This window comes from Lithobates pipiens, unplaced genomic scaffold (assembly GCF_037356315.1).
Source record: "Lithobates pipiens isolate NorthernLeopardFrog02 unplaced genomic scaffold, aLitPip1_a1.2 Scaffold_16, whole genome shotgun sequence".
NCBI lineage: Eukaryota > Metazoa > Chordata > Amphibia > Anura > Ranidae > Lithobates > Lithobates pipiens.
In genome coordinates this window covers 126,847,787-126,862,543 of record NW_027507748.1, presented here as the reverse complement: position 1 = coordinate 126,862,543, position 14,757 = coordinate 126,847,787, and the positions used below count along the sequence as shown (strand labels likewise).

The 14,757-nt window shown below is 46.4% G+C and overlaps 1 protein-coding gene across 1 annotated transcript in view; it reads left to right on the top strand.

Annotated features, from left to right (window-relative positions):
* TMEM248 (transmembrane protein 248) overlaps positions 1 to 9,680 on the top strand; it is an 83,008-nt gene extending 73,328 nt beyond the window's left edge. The window contains exon 7 of the mRNA XM_077480439.1: positions 7,689 to 9,680. Coding sequence (XP_077336565.1) covers positions 7,689 to 7,709 — 21 coding nt within the window. The 3' untranslated portion in view covers positions 7,710 to 9,680. The remainder of the gene's footprint in view (positions 1 to 7,688) is intronic.
* Positions 9,681 to 14,757: the final 5,077 nt, after the last annotated feature.

Here is a 14,757-nt window from a genome sequence, read left to right as displayed (position 1 = left end):
TTGTTTTTTGCTGGCCGCCTAGTTTTTTTTTTTTTTTTTTTTTTCCTTTTGTGACTTCAGCCAAGATTCTTGTTGCACCGCTTTCTTTTTTCCCCTTTTATTTACTTCAATAAAATTCCCAAATTGCTGCTTGAGCTGGTCTTTACATAGCAGCTATCCTAAATTGGGTTATCCTCAGCAACAGCTTTGATGTTTGTACCACCAACCCCCTGAACTGGATGATTGTAGGGCCAGCCTGCAATGTGACCTTCGGCCACTGGGCTCTGCATTGTGGTGCTTTCCAGACCTTTGTGTACTGCATTGGCAGCGGAGTGCTCTCCAGGTCCAGAGTTGTGGCCACAACCTCAGGTGTTACTATATCTTTGAAGACTTAGTAAACAAGGCCAGTCAGTCTGAAGCACAGGGAGGTACCCTGTTTCCCCGATAGTAAGACACCCCCGATTGTAAGACGTATCGGGAGTTTCAGAGGGGTTGGCTAATATAAGCCGTACCCCGAAAGTAAGACCTATGTCTTGCTTTCGGGGAAACACGGGGGTATTGCCGCCTCCCTCTCATCTAGCTGCGCGCCGCCTCCTGCCCACGTCCGCACCGTCCCCCTCTCCATACGTTGCCGCGTCTGCCATTTCCCTCTGATCTTGATGAGCGCCGCCTCCTGCCCACGCCTGAGCCGTCCCCCTCTCCATACGTCACCGCGCCGTCCCCTGCACTTGTCACTGCCGCCTCCTGCTTAAAATACGGTAATGCACACAGTATTAATCATACATCAGTAAAACATACACACTGGCATACTGGGGTATCATCTGCTGTATGTAACCCAGTGGGTATCAGCAGGTGTCACACTGGATTAAATACAGCAGGTGGTACTGTATCACACATAAATCTGTTTTATCCTCCAGTATTCCACTGTTCGTTCTTACCATTTTTCATTGTTTTACATGTTATGCAATGTTGTAACAAGACATTCTTGGCACTTCCTTTTATAAAACTGTTTTGTGGTGAATACAATACTGTTCAGGTTGTTAATAAATGTTAATTTTATGGTTAAAACAAAAAATTCGACAATTTTTTTCCAATATAAGACATACCCCGAAAGTAAGACATAGTGGGGCTTTTGGGGATAAAAAGAAAGTAAGACACTGTCTTACTTTCGGGGAAACACGGTACTTTACTGTTGCACTGTTGGGCACCTGTTCTGCCATTGCCGGTTTTACTGCAGTAAGGTTTAAGGCTGGGGGCCCAAGCATTTATGTAATCCACTAGGTGGAATGCTGCATTAGAATGCTCTCTTTCCTGCCATTCAGAAGCCACATCCTGCTCCTGAAACATGGATCATCCTGTCCCATGTCACTGCCTGCATAAGTAACATGGTCACCTCTTGCTGCCTGAAATCCTCATCAGCATGAGCTTAATGGGTTTGTGAGTACTCAAGGCTTTGACTCTTATTTGGCCTAGTTACTTCCCACTGTGTGGCACAACATGTAAGACAGTATTGCGACTTTGGTTGGCTTATACTTAGCTAGTAGTTATAGGGTTGTTTACCTTGTATCTACAGGAGAAACTTGCACCTGTAATCTTGTAGCTTGGGCCCATATTATAGGGTTGTCCTCATCAGTGTCTTGTTCAGCTGAGCCCTCCACCATGTCCACAAGGACTACCATTTCTTCTTTGGACTTTTTGTCTGTGCCCAATTATTGGAGCACTCTACTCACCGAGGCTCCAAGCACACATCGGCACTATTTCCAGCAGAGTCTCTCTTTCTGAGCCTTTGACTGAAACTGAGGCCTCTGTTATTATTTTTGATTCAACAGTCTATTCATAGAGAGGCTGTTTGAGTCACCTTCAGATGACCCAGATTTACAAGGCTTTGTTGCTAACCTGATTGAAGCGATGCATTCTACCTTGCATTTACAGGATCAACCACCTTCTTCAAGTTCCAGGTCTTTTAGAGCTCCTACAGCTGCAATGACCTTACCGTCACACTCGCTATTTAAGTTGGTCCTCTATAGGGACTGGAAATGCCCTATAGGAACCTGGGTTCCCCCTGAGAGTGTTTGGAAGATTTTCTCCTTTGACAAGGAATTTATAACCTAACTTGAGTGTCCTTAACAGGCATACTACTAAATGGGTTGATGGTGTTGCCACTTTTAATAAATTCATCTATTTACTCTTCAAGGTTCTGTCCTCAGACCCCTTCCCTTCTCCATTTACACCTCCTCCCTTGGTTTGTTGATAAATTCCCATGGTTTCCAGTACCACCTCTATGCTGATGACACACAAATCTATCTCTCTACGCTTCACCTCACTCCTTCAGTCTCCTCTCACATTACTATCTTACTAATTGACATATCAACATGGATGTCACACCACTTCCTCAAACCCAGTCTTTCTAAAACTGAGCTCATAATTTTTCCTCAAGCCCGTGCCCCTCCCCCTGACTTCTCCATCATGAGCAATAATACAACCATCAGTCCCTCCCCTCATGCCAAGGTACTAGCTGTAATCCTAGACTCTGACCTGTCCTTTTAGTGCCAAATCCAATCAATGTCCAAATTGTCCAGGCTTCACCTCCTGAAATATCTCCAAAATAGACCCCTTTCTAACTGTCAAGACCATTAAACAACTTATTCACTCCCTTGCTATCTCTCTCCTTCCAAGACCACCTGCTCTCTAGCTCCCTTGTCTCCTCCTCCCCATGCTTGTCTCCGAGACTTTTCCAGAGCCTCTGGCACTCGCTACCCCAATCTGGCCAGCTATCGCCTACTCTGTCCACTTTTAGGTGATCCCTGAAAACTCTCTTCAGGGTGGCCTATCCTGCCTCCAGCTAACAATCGAATCTTCTACTCTCCTCCTCAGTTTGTCCCTCAGAGTCCCTACCTTTTTTAGTTCACCAGCCCCCTCCCTCTTAGATTGTCTCCCTACATTGTAAAGCTCTGCGCAAACTGTTCGCTGGCGCTCTATAAATCCTGTATAATAATGTCAGAAAGGGTAGCTGTACTTAAAGAGGATTCCCTTGTCGCTAGAGTAGGCTCTTGTTTCATAGAGAAGATGGACCGAATGTCTGGGGCCTTTGGCTTTTAATTGTTTTAGTTGATGTCCCTTCAAATGCATAGGGCAATATGGCTATGTGTCTCGGGCATCGATGATACGGCCAGGGAACATTTGACTTGGTTACCCATTGAGGGATTTTCTCTTTTGACCTGCTCTTGACATTGTCTGATCACACTGGTGGTCAGATCATGCTCCTGCTTCAGCACAGGAGCTCTGTGGAATGGGCAGAGAGATCTAATCTTTCTTCATTTTTTTTTCTTTTTTTTCTTTTTTACTACTGCAGTAGTAGTATGTAGACATTCAGAGCCTAGCCCCCACCCCCCAGCCATAGGGCACACAGCCAGAGGTTTTCTAATCGACGCATCCCAACTTTGACAATTGGGGGGGACACTGGAACTGAGCATCTTTCAACTGTCCTTCAAGCTTCTGATATTACCACTATATATTACCAAGTTTTAGCCTGAGTTTTCCACGTGCTGCGACATCTGATTCCTACTCTGGTAGGAGCTTATTTTTTGGAGTGGTATTCCACTCGGACTTGCTCTACTCCCTGCAGGTGAGTGTTTTTTTTTTTTTTTTTTTTTTTTTTTTTAAGGGATGACTTATCCTACAAGGTCAACAGGGACCAGTCCATAGAGCTGCCTTCTCTTATAATGACCTGACTTATCAGTCTCCTTCAGCAGCACCAATCCCTTCTCACAGCGCTTCTCATGTCCACCCTAGTGCTTTTTTTTTTTTTTTTGGCACCCCCCATTGCACATGAGACCTTTCCGGAAAAAAGTCAGTTTTTTAACCCATCGGAGAGTCCTTTTGATCTGTTGACCCTTTACCCCTTCCTTATTTGTCAAAGGAGTGGGGGACCTTTTTAGTATCTTCCTCAATTCTCATGTGGACTCATCCTTTTTAAAAATCCCCCTCTGTTTGGGAACCTGGGCTCTGGGAGAGATATTCAGTTGGTTGCTTAGGACTAAGGAGTCCGGAGTGTAAACTGCTGGTCTCTGGTATTCTCTGATGTGAGGTTGAAGGGTGCAGCCAAGCAGGCCTTAAAAAATTTGGCTGCCGAATACAAGTTTTCCATTAGGACTGCCCATCTGGGGCACATTATTAATCCCGCCACCCGGCCTAGGTGATGCAGGCCTGGTCAGAACATGGGAAATCTTTCCCTGTAGGCCCATTGCTTTCCGTGCGCAGGCTGTTCTTTTTGGGCGGCTAAGCCCAGGGCTTTTTTCCCCTCGGAGAAAAGGTGGAGGAGCACGCTGCATAATAGGATGGGTATTGCCAAATAGCATAGTGGGAGGTTCTTAATGGAGCGTTGTATAATAAAACCAGGAGTGCCTAACACTACTGGGTTCAGGAGTGTGTGATGCACAGGAGGGTAATAAAGGGGGCTTATTGCCAAGTGATAAGAATACCCATCAAATCATTCTCTGCAGCTATTATCTTTCGTACAGCCACTCCCTCCCTTTAGAATGTAAACTCTACGAGCAGGGCCCTCCTGTACCTTTTGTATTGTACTGTAATTATGTTGTCCCCCCTATACATTGTAAAGCGCTGCGTAAACTGTTGGCGCTATATAAATAGTTAATAATAATAATAATAATAATACACATGAAAAACAAACCATACACATAAAGGAAAGCCCAGATCAACTATTGGAAAGACAGAAGAAATAAACGCGTTTCGACAAATGAGGTAGAGGTCTTCAGTGTAAGTGGGCTGACAATCAATACATACAATCTATAATATCAATAGATACAAAATTACAAACTCATGTCAAAATTCATAATTGAACATAACTTATAACATAAAGGTTATGGCAGAAGAACGAAATGTGCATGCAGGTATCCATACTGACCTCACGTGTCTTATGTCTCAGCAGCTGAAGCAGGATGGGAAAACTGAGCCGTGGCCCCGTTAAAGATTTCCCCCCTCCCCCGTGTTCCCCTGAACCTGCCTTCCAAAAGGGGGCTGTGCAGCGTCAAAGGAAGATCTAACAAAAATCTAGGCATATGCAAAAACAGAAATTAAATAGACCAATGATTGATTATGCTATAAAAAGTCATACTATAAAACAAAAGTTTAATGCACCAAAACAATGGACGCTCAGTAGTGTTGTCCAAACAAGTGATAATGATAACCATACCGATCATTTAGAGGTTTGTAAGATAAATCTGTCACCATGGAAGTTGCTCCATAGCACAGACAGATCCCACTGTAGAAGGCCGCTGGTAGTCAAACAAGGCTATGCCCCATATGAGGTTTAAGAGCAAATAATGCTCACTGGGTGCACTAGCTAGGAAGGCAGAACATACAAACATGAGGGAAAGAGGGTGCTTAGTTAGGCTGTTGAGAACCATGGACAAAAGATGTATACAAATTGACGAAAGCAGCCATCGAAAATAGGAGTAGATCAGCCACATTGGGTGCCAAAACAGAAAAAAAAAAAAAAAAAAAAAGTGCGGCGACAGGTCAGGGGGGGTGTCAATCGTATGGTTGCATTCAGAAAGGCCTTTTTTTGATGACATCACTCACCACACCTCCCTCTCTCATTATGGCCACCATTTAACAACAGGCAACCTCACATACTCCTGGTGGCTCCTTGTAGACGTGAGGAACTGCCACATCTGACGTCAAGGCTTACAAAGTATGGGATTTCTTCTGCTGTTTGGGGCTCATTATCCTCTAACTTTTTGTGTGCTTTCGGATTCATTTTCTGGTCCCTTGGTACAATACAAACTTATAATATTATTGATTTTAGGTCTGGCTGCTGTTTGTTCAACCTTAGGAGGTATGAGAGCAAATAATGCTCCAATGTGGCATAGCCTTGTTTGGCTACCAGCTGCCTTCTACAGTGGGATCTGTCTTTGCGCTATGGAGCAACTTCCATGGTGATAGATTCCTCTTACAAACCTCTAAATGATAGGTATGGTTATCATTATCACCTGTTATGGCGACACTACTGAGCGTCCATTATTTTGGTGCATTAAACATTTTGTTTTATAGTATGACTTTTTTTTATTTTTTTATTTATTTTTTTGAGGAACTTAAGCCCCATACATGCTATCAGATTCTTTGCTGGTGTTTTTTTTTCCTTCAGATTTACCAAAATCATACAATATGAAGTCAAACCTTAGGAGTTTCAATTTCTATGCAATCAGGCAGGCCCTTGCACTACATGTTTTTTTGTTGTAAATCTGAAGACAAAAATCAGCAGAAAATCTGATAGTGTGTATGGGGCTTTAGTCTTTACACAGGAGGGTAATATGCACAGAATGCAGGGTCCAGGGGTTTGAAACACCTCTGCCCCACATTCAAAGATCACCTCTGCCCCACATTCAAAGATCACCTCTGCCCTACATCCAAAGATCACCTCTGCATCCTCCTCTTAGGCCCCTTTCACACTGGGGCGGTGCGGGCGTCGGCGGTAAAGCGCCGCTATTTTTAGCGGCGGTCTGCGGGCGCTAGCGGGGTGGTTTTAACCCCTGCTAGCGGCCGAAAAAGGGTTAAAACCGCCCGCAAAGCGCCGCTGCGCTGTCCCATTGATTTCAATGGGTAGGAGCGGTGAATACACCGCTCCAAAGATGCGGCTAGCAGGACTTTTTTCACTGTCCTGCCAGCGCACCGCTCCAGTGTGAAAGCCCTCCGGCTTTCACACTGGAGTGAAAGGGGCTGTTTTTTTTTTCAGGTGCTACACAGGCGCTATTTTTAGCGCTGTAACGCCTGAATACCGCCCCAGTGTGAAAGCAGCCTTATAGATCATCTCAGCAGCCACCTCCTTAACCCTTCCTCCACAACGGCTAAACTCTCCATTTCACAATGCAGCTGCTTCAACTTTGACCCCTACTCCCTCACTGCCCTCACCTGTGCACAAACCCCATCCTTCCCTTTCCTCTAGCTGTTGACTTCGCATGAGCCACTGATCTCAGTGTCCCACCCAGTCCATTTGCAGCTCTGCCTCTCCACTACTGGACAACAGCAGCAGCAATGAGATTGTCCAGCAGGGGGTGTCAGCATCCAAGCACCAAACTCTTTTTAAGCCAGAATGGGATGCCCTTTCTGAAGCCTATAAACACATTTGTGCCATGGCAGCTGCCCCTTCTGTGTCTGCCCTGAATACTGTGCATAGAGGTTCGGAGGGAGCTGCCGGGAGAAGCACACTGTAATGTGAGTCGGGCTTCTGTGTTTTACAAGTGACAGTAAATAGCGGTGACAGTGAACCTGGCCAGCCCGGGCCTATATTAAGGTAGGGGCCTGGAGTTGCAGCTCCAATAGCCCCTACCTTAATCTGGCCCTGTCCCTTAGTCATAGCAGTTCATAGCAGTTCCTTTCTGTCTTGCACAGGGTTTCACGTCATCTAGAGTTGATTTACGTTTTGGTCCTTCAGATACCCATGAAATGCGGATGGTTCCCAAAGGAGTCTGTCATTGACTGTCCCCCACCTCCTGTGTGGTTTTTTTTTTTTTTTTTTTTTGGTCCCAACCTCCTGTAGGCAGCAGTATAACCTCAGTATTTCTGATCACTATGTCCCTCAGTTGACCTGAAGAAAATGATTTTACATTAGGTAAAAAAATCCTATTTTTTTTTTTCCTGTTCCAAAGTAAAAAAAAATGAACCTTTTTTTTATTTTTTTTATTTTTCAGGTTGCTCTTTCTGAAGCATAGCCATCCTTCCTGTACCATCAGAATGAACTGGAGTCATTGCCTGTTGACCCCACCAGGAGAATGTGTCATGTGTCCTTCTAGGGGGGAGGGAGGAACACACAACTTCGCAATGTTGGTTTCTTCCAACCAAAGACATTTCAAGTGCCTGTAACTGATTTGTACATATTTATAAATAGGTACATTTAAAGAAGCTTGGTGCAAATGTACTGCATCGCAGGAACTTGTGTTTTACTCCTTGTTACTGTGGACTAGCCATTGTTTTCTCGTGTAGATATGTTTAGTGGCTGTGTATAGTGGGCAGTATGACTTGCCTGATTCATTGATATGTTTAATGAATGAGATCCTGATCTCAAGCAACACTGCACTTATTTGTTTTTCAATATCTAGAGAAATGATACCTTTTGAATTAAAGGATGAAATGTTGTTGCTGCATGGAAAAGGCCTTTATTCTGTTAGTTGTATGTCTAAAAGCATCATTCTTCATAGCACACCAGCTTTGGAGAGTCTGTAGATCCATTGGTTATTCAAATGTTGGTCTGAATGTGAAATCGTAATCCTTACAGAAATAATGGGGACTTCTTTGCAAAGCATCTATTTTTCAATGTGGTCCTACCAGGAGTATCTTTTTAAGTTGACATCATTAAAATTGAGCAGAGACAATTTTAATGACTGTGGGACCCTGCTACACATATTGGAGGTGCAATTTTTTTGCCATTCAGAAGAATTCAATTCAATTATTTACATTATTTTAAAAACTCTGAAGATGACAACTTTCTTTTTTTTTTTGCAGATCTGCCTCCCCATACCTTTTTTTTTCATTGGTTACTTTGTAAAGGGCATACCAGTTATAGTAGTATAAAACCGCAGTGGGCAGGAAACCATTAGCTGTTGCTGCTGTAACAATGCAGTGGCTGCTTCCTTCTACTGCCTACCAAACTCGGCTGTATGTAGCTTGCTTACAGTAACAATTCAGTGTGCGGTCATTCTCAAAGCAGATTGCCTGGCGTAGGGCAACCCAATATTGTGCAAAGCTTTTGGTAAATGCTGTTTGCTCTTTACTAATGTTAACCCTGACTTCAACAAAGGAAAAGGCAAAATGCTGTCTGGTTAAGTATATCTAAACTGTCTAACGTTTTAAAGTAAACTGTTCCCTTTCCAATTTTTAAGTATCTGCATTTCAGGAGAACTATAGATTCCCTGTTATGCTGGTTTTACACCTCTCACAGTAATACATGGGTATGCATGCACTGCAGTGTGGTGCAATTCATTTTGAATTGCACTGTCACATACATCCTGTGCTTCGCGGTGCACTGCATTTCCAAATGAGCGCATGTACGTTTTTATATTTTTTTGAAGCATGTTAACATCCTGATAAAAATTGCTGCCTTGAGATAATGCACTTCACATGAAAAGGTGCCCTGTGGTTGAATCAAACCAGCAGATTTAATAACTTACCGACTGTAGTGAAAACTTCTTAAAACTTCCCTAAAATATTAGCCGTGTTGTCTCTGTTTATTTTACAAACTGCATTTTTTAGTAAAGCAAACCAAAAAGAGAAGCAATTTTTATGTTTGGAAACTGATAGTGATGTCTACCATTTTAAAGAGATCAGTGATGTAGATCTAGTATATTCCAGGGGTTATGCTGAAAAAACACAACAGACATACAGTTCAGCTAAGAGCCACAGGTGGCAATACTTTCAGCTTTTCCTTCTATTGTATGTTCCTTGTCCTTGCTTGACAATGCAGCTGAGCCATGGAGAGGAGGCTTGGCACAATTCAACATGTCCTGTCTTATCAGCAATGAAGAGTTTTGGGTTCTTTTGAATGAATCCTGGTCATCGCCAGTGCCAGCCTTGCTAGTTTTCATGAATTTTGTCTCCATTAGTCTTCAGTCTCTGGAAACTGTGGCCTCCTGGTTTATGTGGAATGCTGTTTGGTTTTCTGAATAAAGCTATCCCTGGTACTGTGACTCTGACTTATCCTATATTTATCCTAAAAGAATACAGGAAGTAAAATGGAGTTTTAGTTTAAGCCTGATATAGAATGTGTTTATTTGAAATCAAAGTAAAAAGTTTAGGATATGGAGCTCATAAAGTGATATTTTAAATAAAATTCTCATCTTAAAAGTAATAAATATCAATGTTGGAGTTCCAGAAAATGGTTGCTGCGATGGAAGGGTTGCTGTAGGCAGTGAGCAGCTTGGTAGCAACATTCCTCTAAGGCGGGAAGTGTGCACCGCCTCCTCCTTCCCCAAATAAGACACACAGTTTGCACAGCACCTCCAGATGTTCGGTTGCCCCTTTTTACAGGTTGCTCTGGGGAGGAAGTGGGCAGTGCCAAATGCTGAGTACACAGAAGCAATGGGTGCAGCCTCTCCTCCTCTCTGGATTTCCCTGCAAAGATGACAATGGGCAAGTAGTGCCACAAGTTACAAGTGTCTTATTATGCAGTGCTATAGTTACTGGATGGCAAGGAGGTTCTAGTTGGTAGAAAGGTGCAGTCACTGGTGGGGCTGGATGAAAATTTGGCCCGGGACTTCACCCAGACCGGCCTACTTTTCATTTTGTGTGCCCCCCCCCCTGCATCTAAGAGCCCCCTTGCATCAGTGTGTCCTCCCTTGCAGAGAGTCCCCCTTGCATCAGTGTCCCCCATCAGAGTCATACTTGCAGCAGAGAGTCCCCATTGCATCAGAGAGCTCCCCGTCAGTGTTCCCCCTTGCATTTAGAGTGTCCCCCATCCGTCTCTCCCTGGCATCAGAGAGTCTCCCTTGCAGCAGAGTGTCCCCCATCAGAGTCTCCCTTGCAGCGGAGTGTCCCCCATCAGAGTCTCCCTTGCAGCGGAGTGTCCCCCATCAGAGTCTCCCTTGCAGCGGAGTGTCCCCCATCAGAGTCTCCCTTGCAGCGGAGTGTCCCCCATCAGAGTCTCCCTTGCAGCGGAGTGTCCCCCATCAGAGTCTCCCTTGCAGCGGAGTGTCCCCCATCAGAGTCTCCCTTGCAGCGGAGTGTCCCCCATCAGAGTCTCCCTTGCAGCGGAGTGTCCCCCATCAGAGTCTCCCTTGCAGCGGAGTGTCCCCCATCAGAGTCTCCCTTGCAGCGGAGTGTCCCCCATCAGAGTCTCCCTTGCAGCGGAGTGTCCCCCATCAGAGTCTCCCTTGCAGCGGAGTGTCCCCCATCAGAGTCTCCCTTGCAGCGGAGTGTCCCCCTTGCAGCGGAGTGTCCCCCTTGCAGCGGAGTGTCCCCCTTGCAGCGGAGTGTCCCCCTTGCAGCGGAGTGTCCCCCTTGCAGCGGTGTCCCCCATCAGAGTCCTTGCATCAGAGTGTCCCCCATCAGAGTGCTTGCATCAGAGTGTCCCCCATCAGAGTGCTTGCATCAGAGTGCTTGTATCAGTGTCCCCCTTGTAGCAGAATCTCCCTTGCATCAGTGTGTCCCCCATCAGCTTCTTCCGTGCATCAGAGAGTCCTCCATCAGTCTCCCTTGCATCAGAGTGTCCCCCATCAGAGAGTCTCCCTTGCATCACTGTCCTCCATCAGGGTCCCCCTTTTATCAGAGTGTCCCCCATCAGAGTCCTTGTATCAGAGTGTCCCCCATCAGAGTCTCCCTTGCATCAGAGTGTCCACCATCAGTCTCCCTTGCATCAGAGTGTCCACCATCAGTCTCCCTTGCATCGGTGTCCTCATCAGAGTCCTTGTATCAGAGTGTCTCCCTTGCATGAGAGTGTCCCCCATCAGAGTCTCCCTTTCATTGGTGTCCCCATCGGTCCTTGTATCAGAGTGTCCCCCTTGTAGCAGAGTCCCTTGCATCAGTGTCTCCCATCAGAGAGTCCCCCTTGTAGAGAGCCCCTCTTGCATCAGCGTCCCGTTGCATCATAGAGACCCCCATCTGAGTGTCCCCCCCCCCCCTTGCATCAGTAAGCCCCCTTTGCATCAGTGTCCCCATCAGAGAGTCCTCCTTGCAGCAGAGTGTCCCCCCTGCATCGAGTCCCTCTTGCATCAGAGCCCCTCATCTGAGTGCCCCCCCCTTGCATCAGTGTCCCCCATCAGAGTCTCCCTTGCATCAGCGTGTCCCCATCAGAGTCCCCCTTTCATCAGAGAGTCCCTGTTGCATCAGAGTGTCCAGTGCCCCCCTTGCATCAGAGTCCTCCCTTTCATCCGAGTGTCCCCCCTTGCATCAGAGAGCCCCCCCCCCCCGAATCAGAGTGTCTTCCCTTGCATCAGAGAGTCCCCCATCAGAGTGGTCCCCTTTGCATCAGTGTCCCCCATCAGAGTCTCCCTTTCATCAGTGTGTCCCCCCATCAGAGGAGTCCTTGTATCAGAGTGTCCCCATCAGAATCCCCCTTTCATCAGAGAGTCCTCCTTGCATCAGAGCATTCCCCCATCAGAGTCCCCCTGGTATCAGAGTGCCCCCCCCCCTTACACCAGAGAGCCCCCCTTGCATCAGAGTGCTCCCCCCGGATCAGAGTCCCTCCTTGCATCCGCGTGTCCCTCCTTGCATCCGCGTGTCCCCCCTTGCATCAGAGAGCTCCCCTTTCACCCGAGAGCCCCCCATCAGGGTACCCCCTCTCTTCCCCTTCCCATGTGTAGGTGCAGCTCTCCAGAATGAAGACGGCTTCCCTTCCTCTCTCCAGTGATATGATAAGGGGAGAGCAGAAGAAAAGTCTGCCAGCTGTCTATCTTCCCCTGCAGGCTGGAGAGAGCAAAAAGCCTAATCCTCACTCCAGCAAGTGTCGGCAGCTGCTCCTTGGTGATAGGAGTGAAATCATGATCACTCACTTTCAGAGAGGAGCGGCTCCAGGACTGCCCCTGAGTGGGCCATTGAGCCATCGGCCCGTCGGGGAAACTCCAGGTAGTCCCGATGGCCAGTACATGCCTGGTTACTGGTGCTGGGGTTCAGTGTCGGTGGTGCTGGAATGCAGGCAAGTTCAGCATTAGGGGCATAAACTTCTGGACTGTGTCACCATCTGATCTAAGATATGTGAAAGGGTTTAGTATGAGGAGGGAGGTCATTGGGATTAAGTTATTTAAAAGTATAGATTGCCTTTATGCCTCAACGCATATTAACCACTTAAGGACCGCCGTATTGCCATTGTACGTCATTACAATGGCACAGGCAGGCACAAGCACGTACATGTACGTGCCTGCCTTCCAGCGGGTGGGGGGTCCGATCGGACCCCCTCCCGCTGGATACGGCGGTCCGGTTCGCTGCAGGAGCGATCCGTGATGAGGGGATGGTCGTTGGTTTCTGGCCATCCCCTCTCCATCGCTCCTGGCCAATGACAAGCTTCCTCCCACTGTGTATTGTATACACAGGAAGGAGGAAGTGATGTCATTCTCCTCGGGGCGGTCTTTTTGAAGACAAAAAGTAAGTGCACCAAAACACTACACTAACACATAGATACACAAACCCCCCCCCCCCCCGATCCCCACCAGCCCCCCCCCCCCCCCCCCAGTCACAGTGTCACGGATTGCATTGATCATTTATTTACTGATCACTGCATTCAGTGTCAGTTGTAAAAGTAAAAACTGTCAGGGCAGTTAGTGTTAGGTCCAGGGTAGCCCCCTATCACCCCCCAATAAAGGTTTAACCCCCTGATTGCCCCTAGAGTTAACCCTTTCACCCCCTTTTGCCAGTGTCACTAAGCGATCATTTTTCTGATCGCTGCATTAGTGTCGCTATTGTCGCTAGGTAGCTAGTTATTTTTTTAGGTTCACCGCAAGGTTTTTATAGCGCTAGGTACCCCGATATACTACCCAATAATGGTTTTAACCCCCTGATTGCCCCTAGTTAACCCTTTTGCCAGTGTCACTAAGCGATCATTTTTCTGATCGCTGCATTAGTGTCGCTAGGTAGCTAGTTATTTTTTTAGGTTCACCGCCAGGTTTTTATAGCGCTGGGTACCCCGATATACTACCCAATAATGGTTTTAACCCCCTGATTGCCCCTAGTTAACCCTTTCACCCCCTTTTTCCAGTGTCACTAAGCAATCATTTTTCTGATCGCTGCATTAGTGTCGCTAGGTAGCTAGTTATTTTTTTAGGTTCACCGCCAGGTTTTTATAGCGCTAGGTACCCCGATATACTACCCAATAATGGTTTTAACCCCCTGATTGCCCCTAGTTAACCCTTTCACCAGCGATCACAGTATAAGTGTCACTGGTGACGCTGGTTAGCCAGTTAGTTATTTAGGTTCCCCGTCAGCTTTTTATATAGCGCCAGGGACCCCCATATACTACCTAATAAAAATTTGAACCCCCTGATTGCCCATAGTTAACCCTTTCACCAGTGATCACCGTATAAGTGTTACGGGTGACTCTGGTTAGTTTGCTTTTTATAGCATCAGGGCACCCACCATTTATTACCCAATAAAGGTTTAACCCCCTGATCACCCAGCAGGTGATATCAATTAGGTTTTAGGGTCAGGGTCTGCGTCGCCCCAGGCAGCGCTAGGTTAGTGCCAGTACCGCTAACGCCCACGTGAAAAGCATAAACCTCCCGTAGTGGTATAGAATCTGAACAGATCAATATCTGATCTGATCAGCTCTATACTAGCGTCCCCAGCAGTTTAGGGTTCCAGAAAAACGCATTGTTAGCGGGATCAGCCCAGATACCTGCTGGCACCTGCGTTTTGCCCCTCTGCCCAGCCCACCCAAGTGCAGTATCGATCGATCACTGTCACTTACAAAACACTAAACACATAACTGCAGCGATCCCAGAGTCAGGCCTGATCCCTGCGATCGCTAAGTTTTTTTTTGGTAGCATTTTATATTTAAATCCGGAAGGCAATGCTTGGTTTTCGGGGTCCCGTACGTGGCTAGGCTCCCAAAAAGTCCCCCACATGTGGTATCCCCGTACTCGGGAGAAGCAGCAGAATTTATTTTGGGGTGTAGTTTGACGTATGCCCATAGCATGTGTGAGCAATATATCATTTAGTGACAACTTTGTGCAAAAAAAAAAAATTTTTAAATTCCTGCAACTTGTGGCAAAATATAAAATATTTTATGGACTCAACATGCCTCACAGTAAATAGCTTGGGTTGTCTACTTTCCAAAAT